Below are 18,356 nucleotides of genomic sequence, written 5' to 3'. Positions count from 1 at the left end.
AGCCTTGGAAACCCTGTGGTTTCTATCCCGTACTATAGGGTTGCTATGAGTTGGAACCGACTCAACGGCAATGGGTACTGTTAAGATTAAGCATCCTCAGTGACAATCCAGAAACACAGACCCTGCTGACTCTTTGGCCAGGGCACACTCACAAAAAGGTTGAAAGGGTTTCCCCAATTTTCAATGACAAGGTAAGAAAAAAGAAGATGTTCACAAACTGCTACTGAATTCCTCTGTCCTCTTTTTCAAAAAATTTTATTTTGCTACCAAGCCACTCCCCAAACAATAAGGAAAGACAATTTTCCAAAAAGCCAACAAAAACCCAGGTATTTTGGTATCTAAGAATCAAACCAAAATTATCCCCCAAAACACTGCTGTTAAAAAAAAAGGCGGGGGGTGGGGGGAAGGGTAGGAGCTAAATTCCCATAACTCATTAGAGAATATCTTTAAAAAGAAAAAGAATCTTGAATTACAGTGGTGTGGACAGGAAAGTTCAGCTTGGCAATATATTGGGCTTTCTCCTATTCCAGCAGAGGAAATACAAACATGAGCGGCTGGAATTATTAAAATTGTCCTTCCCAACCAACGGTGGATGGGAGTAAGGGGACAGGATGAGCAACAAAAGGTAGCAAAGACAAGTCGTTTTGAATCTAGGATCTATTGCTCAGGGAAGTTGAAAAGGGCTGAAATTCTTCTGGATTTGGCTCAGAACCAGTGGACTATGTACCACTAATAAATATCAGGTGTCACATGGTGTTTGTGGTATTAAAACATATTTTTTAAATTATCTATATACATCTCTATTCTGGAAAGCAGAAGATCAAAATGACACTTGGGCCATCTAAGCAGTTATAAAGTGTTCCCTCCAAGGAAAACTCAGAAGAAATTTAGGTTGGAAGGAATGTGAATAACACGGAGGAAATAAGATCATGCTTGTAATAAGTTACAGCTCTCAGTACAATTTTAATAAAGCTTCTACCCACCCCAGCTGTAAGCAGTAGTCCTGAGGGAGCCTGAACAGGAATGCCTTGGAGGGATCCTTCTCAGAGATAAAAGGGTCAGTAAGTTAAACCTGTGACCCCTCTTCTTACCTGTAGCTTGGGGAAGAAAATACTTAATTTTTAACTATGCAGAGCTGGCATACATTGTAATATTTAATATTCTCTAGTTTTCATTGTTTAATCCTTTGGCTTATAATTTTCTCAATTTATGTTACATTGAGAAATATATGAATATGCCTTAATCAGTAGTATCAAATGAAAATATAAACCTTGTTCTTCCGTATCTTCTACATAGGAAGACTAAATGGATGATACCCTAAATATCCTGCAAGGTAACTCTATGTAGTCAACAAAAGATTAGGGAAAACCATTCCACTTCCATATCTTGAACAGTAGGAGTTAACTAGTCTTCAATTTCATCTAAAATGTCTCCATTAATATCCACAGCATGGAACAACCTGGAAGCATAAAATACATTTTTTTTAAAAAATTTATTTTGCTTTTTTTCTTTTGAAGATAAAGTCCTATGTTTAGTATTTCTGCTAGGAATTTTCCATGTATTTTTTTAATTGTGCTAGTATTTTACTGGAATTGTTACTGTTTCTGTTAGTGTTCTCTCTTTGAGTTGCCTGTTTTTCCCATATGCCTGTTATTTTTCATGTGCAATTAAATATTTTCTCCACTCTTCTGATAATATCTTTGTATATTTCTCTCCTTTAATCACTATACTGAGGAGGGCTGAAATCTGGGTGTCTCTGGATAAGCTGTCTTAAAGTTATTAAGAAGAGCCCTTCTAGGATTCAGACCACTCTTTTGGGTCTAGGATAAAACAATAATAATGGGGAAGGAAATCACAAAGTACTGATACTCAATGTACACAATATGTGGAATAAGCCAAGGTAGGGGAAGTCAGGCAATTTTTAGGGGAAGTCAGGCAATTTAGGAGAAGCTGAACTCCGTCAAGACACGATAGCTCTATTACATGCCAATCATTCCATGTTTCTTTATCTTCGCCATCCATGCACCCTCCATTTGTAAAATGTTTTGTAGCTACCAACTTTGTCATCTTTCCTTTAAGTTACCTAAAATACATGCAAATCCCAATTCTAAATTCAAGGGGCAGGGCTTGTTTCTTCAACTTCTCTTATAGCTTCTCTTATAGTCATGTAATACAAATGATTGTAGATACTCTACAGATGTCTAGTAACAAGGGTCATCAATTGATGCTGAAACTGGAAAGATGCTGGAGAAAACAATATTGACACCATGCCAAGGAATTACCCCCACAGGTTCCTTATTAATAATGAAAAGGAAAACTTAACTCTACAGTGAAGCAAATGATCAAACCGAGCATCACTGACAGTTGGGAGAACCTGACACTTTGGGCCTCCGCAATGGTTAAGAGCTATGGCTGCTAACCAGAGGGTTGGCAGTTCGAATCCACCAGCTGCTCCTTGGAAACCCTGTGGGGCAGTTCTACTCTGTCTTCTGGGGTCACTATGAGTCAGAATTGACCCAAGGGCAATGGGTTTGGTCTTTTTTTTTTTTTTTTAAATGTGATAGAATATCATCACTTCCCATCAAGTATTCTTGTCAAAAATGTTTACCCTAAACCTAATCAAACCTCAATCTGGATCTAACTTCCAGTTTACAGAAATAGGATGGAGAAACAAGATAGCATGGGGGAAAAAACTCTGGAAAGTATGATGTCATACAGGGCAACTTGCCTAGGCTCCTCAAAAAATTAATGTCTCTACCCAAAACACATCAAAAAGGGGGTGAATCTATTCTATATTAAAAAAGACTAAAGATACAGAACCAAATAGAATGAGTGAACCTTGATTAGATCCTGGTTCACTAAAACAGCTTACAAAGACATTTTAGAAATAATTGGGATGTTTTAAATACCTACTGATAGTATGACATTATTGCTAAATTTGTTTTTAAGTACTTTGGTTATGCAGAAGAATTTTCTCATCTCAGGAGATACATGTGGAAGGATTTAGAGTTGAAGTGTCATCACATCTCCGATTTAGCTTCAAGTAGTTCAACAAAAAAGTTAAATAAAACAAATACAGCAAAATGTTATCAATTGTTAATTTAGGTGTAAGGTGTTCTGCTATTCACAATGCTATCCTTTCAACTTTTCTGTATGTTTGAAAATTCTCACTATAAATGTTGGGGAGGTTAAAAAATAAAAAATTCTAGATAGTGTTATGTTCCCAATCTAAAACTCATTTTTGAGAAAGTAATATAGAAATTCATATGTATAGGAAAACAGGTCAGAGAATTCTCTCTAATAAGTCCAAGTACTTAAGTAAAACATTAGACTTGTGATCTGCAAATCAAGTACCACAAATTGCTGCCATGCCTGGGGAGGTCTGTGTATACATACCGGTTAAAACAGGGGGAAGCAGGATCATTAAAATGTTTATATGGGTTTGCTCTAGAGAGAGAACCCATGCAAATCCAGCAGAAATACTGCATACAGCCAGTACATGTCATCTTGTTACACCCATCTAATTTCTGGTGGGAAGAATAGAAAGAGAAAAATATCCAGGCTGTAAAAGCAAAAGAGAAACACACTTGCCAAAAAGATTTAGTACAACATTTTCCTAGTCTTTTCCCTTTGCTCATACAAGGTCAAGATATACAGGTAACACTTCAAAAACTATATTACTTATAATGCAAAATAAGCATTAAGGAAAATATGTAGCAGGTGCTCCTACCACTAGACACTTAGCAAAATCTCTTCTAATAAACACTAGATAAAAGCCACACATGCATATTATATGCGGAATGTGTAGTAACAGATTAATGTTAAAATGTTTGGATTTAAAACGTGTGATTTTATGTTTTTTACATAAATCTAAGTATCAAATTCCCACTCTATTACAGGACTGAGGCGTGCCAGAGGTGACTAAACATAATGCCAGTTTCCTTCATGGAGTAAGTAGAGAATCACCTCATTAGGTTCAGTTCAGACAAAGTAGAATGGAACAGTAGATCAAAGGCAAAATACATTTCAATTTTAAAATGAATTAAGACTTACCTAATTATTTTGGCTCAGATTAATGGAAAAATTGCTAAACAGGTGTTCTACATCTCAGCATAGTGTTGAGGAAAAGTCAGACTTGATTTTTTTTTTTTTTTTTAAATCATAAATGAGTTAAGAGTTGTTTGTAGCTCTAGTATGGCGTCCTTACAACCTATTCAATTTTCAGGTGGATATAATGTGAGAAGCATTCCCTGGGTGGTGCAAACAGTTTAAGCACTTGGCTACTAACTGAAGAGTTGGCGATTCAAGTCCACCCAAAGGGACCTGGGAAGAAAGGCCTGGTGATCTACTGCTGACAGATCAGAGCCATTGAAAACCTACAGGGCAGTTCCACCCTGACACACAGGGGGTGGCCCTGAGTTGGAACTGACTCCACAGCAACCGGCTTGGTTGGTTTTTGTGTGTGTATGTGTGTGAGGACAATTGTCACTGTGTAAAAGCACTTCAAAAAGGAAGCCTACGTACATTTAAGGTAAATAACAATATCTAGTAATAAATTTGCATCTGCTAAGTAAGAAGGCTCAATAGATACCAGAATGTGTTTTCTTAATAAGTCATAAAATTGACTATCAGGCTTCTTGAGGCAATCGTAACATGCTTGCAAGTCTTGTTGACATTCAAGTCTGTCCAGAAATATTTACCTCTATGGGAGTTCCACAGCACGGGCAGCTCTTTGAGTTCTTTTCTAGCCACTCCTTACTTTCCATCTCTTCCAGTGCCTTCTGAATCACCCTCTTACCATACCTCTGTTCCAAAAATCTTTTACTGGCCTCATCTGCTTTCAGGTACTCATTTCGCAAGTCCATTAACTTCTCTAGAAAGTGAAATGGAAAATTAACTTTTAAACAATTTTGCAGTGCTGACTAAAAACCACTAAAAACGACCATAACCTTTGACTACTCAATAACGCTATTCCTGGGGCTTTATCCTAAGGAATTAATCCAAAGTAAAGGCATACGGGTAGAGATGTGTATAACTACGGCAAACGGGTTAAACGTCCCAGGGGGCAATTACGTGTGGGAGAGCCATTTAAGGACATAATAGTCAGTTATTAGAAACTTGGAATGGCTGTAACGCAATTAAAATGCTTATTATAGAATTCAGAAAAAAATTACACTTACATTACAAATGTGTAAATTATACACGCACAGCTCACAAAGAACGGAAGGGAGTGCCCCAACTAAAAAAACATGGATTTGCTAATGGTAGAAGACTAATGGAGTTTTTTCCCCTTTGATTTATTAATGTTGATATATTTGTGCAATTAATAGTACACAGTTTTTTTTTTTAGTTAAAGACTGACTTACCTAAAAGACACAAAGGTTGAAACAGACATGTTTACTGATTTTTCCACTAGGTCAGCATCACCTACCATCTGGTAAGCAAGGCTTGGCCAATACACAAAAGCGTCTGTGGCTTAAGGGCAAAGACTAACTGTTCAGTTTTGTATTTTAAAAAATCAGTGAATACAATTTACCACCCTCAGTCTCACCCTGTGCTATGCTTTGTTACAGGTGCTAAGAGGTTCCTCCTGCCAACTGATTTCTATTGCTCTGTTACTTAACGCAGATGAACCAGGCATCCATTCACAAAGGTTTTACTTACAGACGAGAGGCTTTTTTCGTAATTCTATTACCTTAATTTTTCAACACCACTAATTAGCTTCAAAAACCTCTCTCAACAATGTTCTTGTTATTTTATTAGTTTACTTTCCGCATATTACTTAAAGGTCTGTCTCTTTTTACGCAGTGGACATCACCTGGGGCAGAATCACAGCCGCATTCTTTTCCTTCACCTGTTAATCCCACGGCTCCATCACCTCTAATTCAAGATAGCAGACATGGACCGTTTCACCCCTCTAATCATTCAAAGCATTTTTGTGTTCCTAGACATCTTAAGCACAACAGGTTATTGCTCTAATAGTCTCAAAATAATAAAATTGTTAGTAGTTCATATATTTTACGTGGTAGTATTGTGTGTGTGTGTGTGTGTGTGTGTGTCTTCCTAATTTTGCTGAAGGCCCTGAATGCTGTGAAATGCCTCAAATGTATTTCAGCCTCTCAATAATAAGGTTACTAAAGTAAAGGTTGATAATATACTTAGGTGAGTTCTCCAACCCAGCTCCTCCTGCCCACAAGACTCTGCCCTGGACAAGTGGAATGTCTACTCACTCCTTCCTCTTATGGTACTTCCTAGGAGATAATGACACTCTGCTAACAGTAGCAATTAGTAACTTAGTAATAATTAAAAAAAAAAAAAATTTTTTTTTTTTTATTAACACTTTGTATTTTGCATGTATTTGCTCACTGTTTCTCAAACTATTTATGGTGAAGGACCAGTTTTTCCCCCCAACCTGTCATGGGCCAAATACTTTGGTAAATTACAATGATAATGAATTACTAGAAAAATTAAAGACAAAAAAATATAAGCCTAAATTTTTATAATTAGATTTGACGGACAGAAAATTACTCTGTTAAATTGCCATAAAAGTTTCTAACCCTGACGGTCATTTTCTACACTTACCTCATCATTGATCGGGAAAACAAATTTGCCTACTCTGAGTAGCACTACATCGGTTTGTTCATCCTCACGATAACCTATGAAGTAGCTATTATTATTATCATCCCTGTTACGTATGAGAGTGAGACTAAGTCAAACTGGACCAAAGTCCAGCTAAACCAATGTCAGGGGCCTGATTTCCCAGTCCTTATCTAGATCAGAAATGGCAAACAGGTTTCACCTCCTATGCCTACTTCAATAGATGGTGACTTTCTGAAGCACTACGTTGAGGAAGATGCTGAGGCTTTCATAGGCTCAGTGAGAGAGCACTTGATGACTGGTCGGACACATGTGCCATGGAAACACGAGTGGCAGCTTAGATACTCTACATGTGCCACCCAGGATCTAGATTATTCCATGGTCTTAGGTAGAAAGTACCTTGCCGTTCCTTCTCCTGGAATGTTCCCCCTGATATCCGCATGGCTTGTTTCCTTACTTCAATCAAGTCTTTACTCAAACCGTTTTGCCAGTAAGGCTTCCCCTTGCTTTCCTAACTAAAATCCCAAACCCTCTCCCACTCAGAACATTTCATATCCTCCCCTTGCTTTATTTATTTTTTCCTACTTAGCACTTTAAACCAAAACCAAACCCATTGCCATCTGGTCAATTCCGACTCAAACCAACCCTGTAGGACAGAGTAGAACTGCCCCATAGGGTTTCCAAGGAGCAGCTGATGGGTTTGAACTCCTGCTTTTCGTTAGCAGCCAAGCTCTTATCTACTGTACCACCAGGGCTCCCCTTAGTACTTACCACCTAATACCCTTATTTATTTTGTTTGCCTGTCTCCTTCACTAGAATATAAGTTCCATGAGGGCAGAGATTTTGTTTCTTTTGGTCACTACTCTATCACCAGTGCCCAGGACAGTGATTGTTCCCAAAACGTTTATTGAATGAATACTTCCAAACTGAAATGATATGACTTTCTTTGGGGTGGGAGCTGGGGAGGGGGGAGGTAAGGGAGTTCAGCTCACTTGGCTACAACTTACCTGCTGTCACGTTACAGGGAGAGACCCCATGGTAGGTCAATCTGCACAAGGTACAGAAGGCAAAATTGCAGCTGGGGCAGATGGCCATGGTGCAGCCAGGCTCTTGCATTACGGGCAGCTGGCAGCATGGGCGGGGGCAGTATACCACATCTGCCATCAGGTCCAAGGTGGACTGGAGGAGAAGGTGGTCATAACGGGCAAATAACTCTGCTTCCACTAGCTCTTTGACCTGAAGGAAAATACAAAGCACCATAGGTCTAATGATTCCCCAACGAGTTTTGATCCTCAGGAGATCCTTGCGATGCTGGGGCAAACCAGATGGGCACATAAATGAAAACCCTCTGTCTCACTTCAAAATCAGATCAAGTATGAAAATAGTCTATATCTTGACTGAGGTGGTAGTTACGAGGGTCTACACATTTGTCAAAACTAAGGAAACCGTGTACTTTAAGTGGGTACAGTTTATTGTAATAAAAATGATGCCTTAGGGGCGGAGCCAAGATGGCGGACTAGGTAGACGCTACCTCGAATCCCTCTTACAACAAAGACACGGAAAAACAAGTGAATCGATCACATACATAACAATCTACGAACCCTGAACAACAAACACAGATTTAGAGACGGAGAACGAACTAATACGGGGAAGCAAGGATTGTTTCCAGAGCCTGGAGCCAGCGTACCAGTCAGGTACGGCACAAGCACAGAGACCCGCTCCATCCTCCTGAACTAACCCCGGGAGGGGGACCAGCCGGTTCCACGGGCGGCGTGGGACGCAGCCGGTAGGAGAAGTCCCTGGGAGGCAGTGACTGGTCTTGGAGCAGAAAGAGCAGCATCTAAGCCGGGGAACCGTCCCGCACGGATTTGGACTGGACGCAGGTACGCCATAAACACGGAGAGTTGCTCCACCCCCCTGAACTAACCCCGGGAAGGGGACCAGCCAGGTCGCGCGGGCGGCGTGGGACGCAGCCGGTAGGAGAAGTCCCCGGGAGGCAGCGACTGGTATTGGAGCGGGGAGAACAGCGTCCCAGCCGGGACACTCGGTCACGGCACAAGCACAGGGACCTGCTCCACCCATCTGAACTAACCCCGGGAGGAGGCTCAACTGGTTCTCGGGGCGGCACGGCCACGCGGCTGGAGGGAGGAGAAGTCCCCGGGAGGCAGCGACTGATTTTGGAGTCGAGAGTGCACCGTCCCAGTAGGGGTGCCTTGACGCTGGGCATGGGGCTGGAAGCGGAGGATCTGACTGTGACTCCAGTGGGCCAGACCCCCCGGGGGCAATCTCCACACAGCCAGCACACATAGGCGACGCGCCCGCGGGAATCTCAGATATAATAGTCATTCCAAGCAAGACAAGCAACTCTGGCTATACTCTGAGGTGCTACTCTCCTATCTCTCTGTTCCCTCCTCCATCCTCCCCAAGCGGCTTCATTAACATCTGAATAGCCTGAGCCAGAGGGAGAACTCTGATAGGGATCTGACTGCATTTTTTTTTTTTAGCGGATTTTCTGGAAAAACTAGTTTCCCAGTGATGGCTCGGAGACAACAATCCATATCAAACCACTTAAAGAAGCAGACCATGACAGCTTCTCCAACCCCCCAAACAAAAGAATCAAAACCTTTCCCAAATGAAGATACAATCTTGGAATTATCAGATACAGAATATAAAAAACTAATTTACAGAATGCTTAATGATATCACAAATGAAATTAGGATAACTGCAGAAAAAGCCAAGGAACACACTGATAAAACTGTTGAAGAACTCAAAAAGATTATTCAAGAACATAGTGGAAAAATTAATAAGTTGCAAGAATCCACAGAGAGACAACATGTAGAAATCCAAAAGATTAACAATAAAATAACAGAATTAGACAACGCACTAGGAAGTCAGAGGAGCAGACTTGAGCAATTAGAATGCAGACTGGGACATCTGGAGGACCAGGGAATCAACACCAACATAGCTGAAAAAAAATCGAATAAAAGAATTAAAAAAAATGAAGAAACCCTAAGAATTATGTGGGACTCTATCAAGAAGGATAACCTGCGGGTGATTGGAGTCCCAGAACAGGGAGGGGGGACAGAAAACACAGAGAAAATAGTTGAAGAACTCCTGACAGAAAACTTCCCTGACATCATGAAAGACGAAAGGATAGCTATCCAAGATGCTCATCGAACCCCATTTAAGATTGATACAAAAAGAAAAACACCAAGACATATTATCATCAAACTCACCAAAACCAAAGATAAACAGAAAATTTTAAAAGCAGCCAGGGAGAAAAGAAAGGTTTCCTTCAAGCGAGAATCAATAAGAATATGTTCTGACTACTCAGCAGAAACCATGCAGGCAAGAAGGGAATGGGACGACATATACAGAACACTGAAGGAGAAAAACTGCCAGCCAAGGATCATATATCCAGCAAAACTCTCTCTGAAATATGAAGGCGAAATTAAGATATTTACAGACAAACACAAGTTTAGAGAATCTGCAAAAACCAAACCAAAGCTACAAGAAATACTAAAGGATATTGTTTGGTCAGAGAACCAATAATATCAGATATCAGCACAACACAAGGTCACAAAACAGAACGTCCTGATATCAACTCAAATAGGGAAATCACAAAAACAAACAAATTAAGATTAATTAAAAAAAATAAATAAAAATACACATAACAGGGAATCATGGAAGTCAATAGGTAAAAGATCACAATAATCAAAAAGAGGGACTAAATACATAGTCTGAACTGCCATATGGAGAGTGATACAAGGCGATATAGAACAATACAAATTAGGTTTTTACTTAGAAAAATAGGGGTAAATAATAAGGTAACCACAAAAAGGTATAACAACTCTATAACTCAAGATAAAAACCAAGAAAAACGTAACGACTCAACTAACATAAAGTCAAACACTATGAAAATGAGGATCTCACAATTTACTAAGAAAAACGCCTCAGCACAAAAAAGTATGTGGAAAAATGAAATTGTCAACAACACACATAAAAAGGCATCAAAATGACAGCACTAAAAACTTATTTATCTATAATTACCCTGAATGTAAATGGACTAAATGCACCAATAAAGAGACAGAGAGTCACAGACTGGATAAAGAAACACGATCCATCTATATGCTGCCTACAAGAGACACACCTTAGACTTAGAGACACAAACAAACTAAAACTCAAAGGATGGAAAAAAGTATATCAAGCAAACAATAAGCAAAAAAGAAGAGGAGTAGCAATATTAATTTCTGACAAAATAGACTTTAGACTTAAATCCACCACAAAGGATAAAGAAGGACACTACATAATGATAAAAGGGACAATTGATCAGGAAGACATAACCATATTAAATATTTACGCACCCAATGACAGGGCTGCAAGATACATAAATCAAATTTTAACAGAATTGAAAAGCGAGATAGATACCTCCACAATTATAGTAGGAGACTTCAATACACCACTTTCGGAGAAGGACAGGACATCCAGTAAGAAGCTCAACAGAGACACGGAAGATCTAATTACAACAATCAACCAACTTGACCTCATTGACTTATACAGAACTCTCCACCCAACTGCTGCAAAATATACTTTTTTTTCTAGCGCACATGGAACATTCTCTAGAATAGACCACATATTAGGTCATAAAACAAACCTTTGCAGAGTCCAAAACATCGAAATATTACAAAGCATCTTCTCAGACCACAAGGCAATAAAACTAGAGATCAATAACAGAAAAACTAGGGAAAAGAAATCAAATACTTGGAAAATGAACAATACCCTCCTGAAAAAAGACTGGGTTATAGAAGACATCAAGGAGGGAATAAGGAAATTCATAGAAAGCAACGAGAATGAAAATACTTCCTATCAAAACCTCTGGGACACAGCAAAAGCAGTGCTCAGAGGCCAATTTATATCAATAAATGCACACATACAAAAAGAAGAAAGAGCCAAAATCAGAGAACTGTCCCCACAACTTGAACAAATAGAAAGTGAGCAACAAAAGAATCCATCAGGCACCAGAAGAAAACAAATAATAAAAATTAGAGCTGAACTAAATGAATTAGAGAACAGAAAAACAATCGAAAGAATTAACAAAGCCAAAAGCTGGTTCTTTGAAAAAATTAACAAAATTGATAAACCATTGGCTAGACTGACTAAAGAAATACAGGAAAGGAAACAAATAACCCGAATAAGAAATGAGAAGGACCACATCACAACAGAACCAAATGAAATTAAAAGAATCATTTCAGATTATTATGAAAAATTGTACTCTAACAAATTCGAAAACCTAGAAGAAATGGATGAATTCCTGGAAAAACACTACCTACCTAAACTAACACATTCAGAAGTAGAACAACTAAATAGACCCATAACAAAAAAAGAGATTGAAACGGTAATCAAAAAACTCCCAACAAAAAAAAGCCCTGGCCCGGACGGCTTCACTGCAGAGTTCTACCAAACTTTCAGAGAAGAGTTAACACCACTACTACTAAAGGTATTCCAAAGCATAGAAAATGACGGAATACTACCCAATTCATTCTATGAAGCCACCATCTCCCTGATACCAAAACCAGGTAAAGACATTACAAAAAAAGAAAATTATAGACCTATATCCCTCATGAACATTGATGCAAAAATCCTCAACAAAATTCTAGCCAATAGAATCCAACAACACATCAAAAAAATAATTCACCCTGATCAAGTGGGATTTATACCAGGTATGCAAGGCTGGTTTAATATCAGAAAAACCATTAATGTAATCCATCACATAAATAAAACAAAAGACAAAAACCACATGATCTTATCAATTGATGCAGAAAAGGCATTTGACAAAGTCCAACACCCATTCATGATAAAAACTCTTACCAAAATAGGAATTGAAGGAAAATTCCTCAACATAATAAAGGGCATCTATGCAAAGCCAACAGCCAATATCACTCTAAATGGAGAGAACCTGAAAGCATTTCCCTTGAGAACGGGAACCAGACAAGGATGCCCTTTATCACCGCTCTTATTCAACATCGTGTTGGAAGTCTTAGCCAGGGCAATTAGGCTAGACAAAGAAATAAAAGGTATCCGGATTGGCAAGGAAGAAGTCAAGTTATCACTATTTGCAGATGACATGATTATATACACAGAAAACCCTAAGGAATCCTCCAGAAAACTACTGAAACTAATAGAAGAGTTTGGCAGAGTCTCAGGTTATAAAAAAAACATACAAAAATCACTTGGATTCCTCTACATCAACAAAAAGAACACCGAAGAGGAAATAACCAAATCAATACCATTCACAGTAGCCCCCAAGAAGATAAGATACTTAGGAATAAATCTTACCAAAGATGTAAAAGACCTATACAAAGAAAACTACAAAGCTCTACTACAAGAAATTCAAAAGGACATACTTAAGTGGAAAAACATACCTTGCTCATGGATAGGAAGGCTTAACATAGTAAAAATGTCTATTCTACCAAAAGCCATCTATACATTTAACGCACTTCCGATCCAAATTCCCATGTCATATTTTAAGGGGATAGAGAAACAAATCACCAATTTCATATGGAAGGGAAAGAAGCCCTGGATAAGCAAAGCACTACTGAAAAAGAAGAAGAAAGTGGGAGGCCTCACCTTACCTGACTTCAGAACCTATTATACAGCCACAGTAGTCAAAACAGCCTGGTATTGGTACAACAACAGACACATAGACCAATGGAACAGAATTGAGAACCCAGACATAGATCCATCCACGTATGAGCAGCTGATATTTGACAAAGGACCAGTGTCAATTAACTGGGGAAAAGATAGCCTTTTTAACAAATGGTGCTGGCATAACTGGATATCCATTTGCAAAAAAATGAAACAGGACCCATACCTCACACCATGCACAAAAACTAACTCCAAGTGGATCAAAGACCTAAACATAAAGACTAAAACGATAAAGATCATGGAAGAAAAAATTGGGACAACCCTAGGAGCCCTAATACAAGGTATAAACAGAATACAAAACACTACCAAAAATGATGAAGAGAAACCCGATAACTGGGAGCTCCTAAAAATCAAACACCTATGCTCATCTAAAGACTTCACCAAAAGAGTAAAAAGACCACCTACAGATTGGGAAAGAATCTTCAACTATGACATCTCCGACCAGCGCCTGATCTCTAAAATCTACATGATTCTGTCAAAACTCAACCACAAAAAGACAAACAACCCAATCAAGAAGTGGGCAAAGGATATGAACACACATTTCACTAAAGAAGATATTCAGGCAGCCAACAGATACATGAGAAAATGCTCTCGATCATTAGCCATTAGAGAAATGCAAATTAAAACTACGATGAGATTCCATCTCACACCAACTAAAAAAAAAAGACTGGCATTAATCCAAAAAACACAAAATAATAAATGTTGGAGAGGCTGCGGAGAGATTGGAACTCTCATACACTGCTGGTGGGAATGTAAAATGGTACAACCACTTTGGAAATCTATCTGGCGTTATCTTAAACACTTAGAAATAGAACTACCATACAACCCAGAAATCCCACTCCTAGGAATATACCCTAGAGATACAAGAGCCTTCATACAAACAGATATATGCACACCCATGTTTATTGCAGCTCTGTTTACAATAGCAAAAAGTTGGAAGCAACCAAGGTGTCCATCAACGGATGAATGGGTAAATAAATTGTGGTATATTCACACAATGGAATACTACGCATCGATAAAGAACAGTGACGAATCTCTGAAACATTTTATAACATGGAGGAACCTGGAAGGCATTATGCTGAGCGAAATGAGTCAGAGGCAAAAGGACAAATATTGTATAAGACCACTATTATAAGATCTTGAGAAATAGTAAACCTGAGAAGAACACATACTTTTGTGGTTACGAGGGGGGGAGGGAGGGAGGGTGGGAGAGGGTTTTTTATTGATTAATCAGTAGGTAAGAACTGCTTTAGGTGAAGGGAAAGACAACACTCAATACATGGAAGGTCAGCTCAATTGGACTGGACCAAAAGCAAAGAAGTTTCCGGGATAAAATGAATGCTTCAAAGGTCAGCGGAGCAAGCGCAGGGGTCTGGGGAACATGGTTTGCGGGGACTTCTAAGTCAATTGGCAAAATAATTCTATTATGAAATCATTCTGCATCCCACTTTGAAATGTGGTGTCTGGGGTCTTAAATGCTAACAAACGGCCATCTAAGATGCAGCAATTGGTCTCAACCCACCTGGAGCAAAGGAAAATGAAGAACACCAAGGCCACACGACAACTAAGAGCCCAAGAGACAGAAAGGGCCACATGAACCAGAGGCCTACATCATCCTGAGACCAGAAGAACTAGGTGGTGCCCGGCCACAATCGATGACTGCCCTGACAGGGAGCACAGCAGAGGACCCCTGAGGGAGCAGGAGATCAGTGGGATGCAGACCCCAAATTCTCATAAAAAGACCAAACTTAATGGTCTGACTGAGACTAGAGGAATCCCGGCGGCCATGCTCCCCAGACCTTCTGTTGACACAGGACAGGAACCATCCCCGAAGACAACTCATCAGGCATGAAAGGGACTGGTCAGCGGGTGGGAGAGAGATGCTGATGAAGAGTGAGCTAATTATATCAGGTGGACACTTGAGATTGTGTTGGCAACTCTTGTCTGGAGGGGGGATGGGAGGATAGAGAGAGAGGGAAGCAGGCAACATTGTCAAGAAAGGAGAGACTGAAAGGGCTGACTCAGGAGGGAGAGAGTAAGTGGGAGTAGGGAGTGAGATGTATGTAAACTTATGTGTGACAGACTGATTGGATTTGTAAACGTTCACTTGAAGTTTAATAAAAGTTATTAAAAAAAAAAAAGAAAAGAAAAAAAAAATGATGCCTTAATATAGCTTATAAAAAAAAAATCAAAGCAAGTAGGCTGTCCTAATCTTAAAGTCTGTAAATGATTCAATTAACCACTCCAAGGGATGTCCCCTACAGATCCCAATCACATAAAAAAGACAGGCTAGCAATTCCCCAAGGTTGATGGGATCCTAGCAGATATACAAAATAAATAATCAGAATTACTTAACACTCATCTCTGCCTATGACCACCCATTCCAAGGTCAGCAAAGGAAGCATTTACATTTGCCTAAATGGACCCCAGAATTCTTGATAGATACAGTGAAACAACTTGTGGGCTGGCTCCACGGCCTCACACTGCCCTGATAAGCCCTATCAAGGGAGCTCCTGAGAAGACTGCTTCTCTGTGAAAGAGAATTAGAAGGCAGCTGCCAGCAGAGTAAGAAGTTACCTGACCCGGGGTGGCCACCGAAGGGCACTTTGGTTCTGGGCAGTTGAGGCACTGAACTTGGCCATCTCTGATCTGGATTTCAAAGTAGTCCTTCAGACAGGCTTTGCAGTATACATGCCTACACTCCAAGAAATACATGCATTCACTACCCAGCTTGTCACAGAAACAGATACTGCACAGGAACAATTTACTGTTAAAGCATTTTTTCTGCTGTGCCTGATCAAAGTCCAAGATTTCCTGGATCAAACTTGACAACGACTCCACATCCTGCACGGCTCTCTCATCCACAATTTCCTCTTGGTCTACATCAGAGCCAGCAGCTTCTCCAAAATTCAGCTCTGTGTTGGATGAGGCTTGTGCTGCCCTTTTCTGCACTTTTCCCTGAGAACCCATCTTGAGCTCAAAAGGAGAGACGATATTCAGGTACGCTAGGGTGTCTTCCTTAAGAAACTGCATCCAGGCGAACAGGACCACACTGCCACGCTGTTCTTCCCACAGATTGTCCAAGTGTTTGCACAGAGCAGACAGCTAGGAGAAAACAAATGAGGATGCTGGTAAGCTGAGCAAGTAAAGATGATGATGCCAACTCCTGATTACCCTTTAAACCTTTTTACCTTACACTTCCTGGCGCTACTTTTCACTGCTGCTGTAAACTGTGCTGCAAAATGACACCAACATTCTTATCAGAGCATTTCTTAACCTATTCAGTGACATGAACCACAGGAGAACACAAACTCAGAAGCTAGAAGGACCACGAAAACAAGAGGAATGGCAAGACTCCAAAAGTGAAGAGGGAGAACTAAATTTATATTAACAGCCACTGTCATGGATTGAATTGTATCCCCCCAAAATGAGCGTTACCTTGGCTAGGTCATGATTCCCAGTCCTGTGTTCCTGTCCACCATTTTGTCACCTGATGTGATTTTCCCATGTGTTGTAAATCCTACCTCTATGATGTTAATGAGGCAGGATTAGAGGCAGTTATGTTAATGAGGGCTAACACCTGTCTGTCGGTTTGTAGTTTGTTGTACTGCGGGGGGGCTTGTGTGTTGCTGTGATGCGGGAAGCTATGCCGCTGGTATTCAGATACCGGCGGGTCACCCATGGAGGACAGGTTTCAGCTGAGCTTCCAGACTAAGACAGACTAGGAAGAAGGACCTGGCAGTCCACTTCTGAAAAGCATTAGCCAGTGAAAACCTTATGAACATCAGCAAAACATTGTCTGATATAGTGCTGGAAGATGAGCCCCCCCGTTGGAAGGCACTTAAAAGATGACTGGGGAAGAGCTGCCTCCTCAAAGTAGAGTCAACCGTAATGACGTGGATGGAGTAAAGCTTTCGCGACCTTCATTTGCTGATGTGGCACGACCCAAAGTGAGAAGAAACAGCTGCAAACATCCATTAATAATCGGAACCTGGAATGTACGAAGTATGAATCTAGGAAAACTGGAAATCATCAAAAATGAAATGGAATGCATAAACATCGATATCCTAGGCAGTACTGAGCTGAAATGGACTGGTACTGGCCATTTTGAATCAGAGAATCACATAGTCTAGTATGCTGGGAATGACAGCTTGAAGAGGAATGGTGTTGCATTCATCGTCAAAAAAAATGTTTCAAGATCTATCCTGAAGTACAACGCTGTCAGTGATAGGATAATATCCATACGCCTACAAGGAAGACCAGTTAATACGACTATTATTCAAATTTATGCACCAACCACTAGGGCCAAAGATGAAGAAATAGAAGATTTTTATCAGCTACTACAGTCTGAAATTGATCGAACATGCAATCAGGATGCATTCATAATTACTGGCGATTGGAATGCGAAAGATGGAAACAAAGAAGAAGGATCAGTAGTTAGAAAACATGGCCTTGGTGATAGAAACAATGCCAGAGATTGAATGATAGAATTTTGCAAGACCAACGACTTCTTCGTTGCAAATGCCTTCTTTCACCAACATAAACGGCGACTATACACATGGACCTTGCCAGATGAAACACACGGAAATCAAATCGACTACATCTGTGGAAAGAGACGAGGGAAAAGCTCAATCTCATCAGTCGGAACAAGGCCAGGGGCTGACTGTGGAACAGACCATCAATTGCTCATATGCAAGTTCAAGCTGAAACTGAAGAAAATCAGAGCAAGTCCATGAGAACCAAAATATGACCTTGAGTATATCCCACCTGAATTTAGAGACCATCTCAAGAATAGATTTGACGCACTGAACGCTAGTGACTGAAGACCAGACGAGTTGTGGAATGACATCAAGGACATCATACATGAAGAAAGCAAGAGGTCATTGAAAAGACAAGAAAGAAAGAAAAGACCAAGATGGATGTCAGAGGAGACTCTGAAACTTGCTCTCGAACGTCAAGCAGCTAAAGCAAAAGGAAGAATTGAAGTAAAAGAACTGAACAGAAGATTTCAAAGGGCGTCTCGAGAAGACAAAGTAAAGTATTATAATGACATG

The 18,356-nt window shown here is 40.0% G+C and overlaps 2 protein-coding genes across 7 annotated transcripts in view; one reads left to right on the top strand and one right to left on the bottom strand.

The window, feature by feature from the left end:
* Nucleotides 1-4,706, top strand: part of GNPDA1 (glucosamine-6-phosphate deaminase 1) — a 34,283-nt gene extending 29,577 nt beyond the window's left edge. For both annotated transcript variants that reach the window (XR_007516119.1, XM_049873946.1), the window contains 2 exons: nucleotides 3,900-3,950; nucleotides 4,226-4,706. Coding sequence is in view for 1 of the 2 variants with exons in the window: in XM_049873946.1 (XP_049729903.1) it covers nucleotides 3,900-3,925 (26 nt within the window). In the remaining variant the exon portion in view is untranslated. The remainder of the gene's footprint in view (nucleotides 1-3,899; nucleotides 3,951-4,225) is intronic.
* RNF14 (ring finger protein 14) overlaps nucleotides 380-18,356 on the bottom strand; it is a 31,078-nt gene continuing 13,101 nt past the window's right edge. For all 5 annotated transcript variants that reach the window (XM_049873937.1, XM_049873938.1, XM_049873936.1 and 2 more), the window contains 5 exons: nucleotides 15,880-16,407; nucleotides 7,605-7,833; nucleotides 4,701-4,873; nucleotides 3,397-3,527; nucleotides 380-1,459 (listed from right to left, as the gene is read on the bottom strand). In XM_049873937.1, coding sequence (XP_049729894.1) covers nucleotides 1,405-1,459; nucleotides 3,397-3,527; nucleotides 4,701-4,873; nucleotides 7,605-7,833; nucleotides 15,880-16,407 — 1,116 coding nt within the window. In that variant the 3' untranslated portion in view covers nucleotides 380-1,404. The remainder of the gene's footprint in view (nucleotides 1,460-3,396; nucleotides 3,528-4,700; nucleotides 4,874-7,604; nucleotides 7,834-15,879; nucleotides 16,408-18,356) is intronic.

This window comes from Elephas maximus, chromosome 2, assembly GCF_024166365.1.
Source record: "Elephas maximus indicus isolate mEleMax1 chromosome 2, mEleMax1 primary haplotype, whole genome shotgun sequence".
NCBI classification, from domain to species: domain Eukaryota; kingdom Metazoa; phylum Chordata; class Mammalia; order Proboscidea; family Elephantidae; genus Elephas; species Elephas maximus.
Note: the sequence above shows the minus strand (reverse complement) of the source record. Positions and strands in the feature narration are given on the sequence as shown.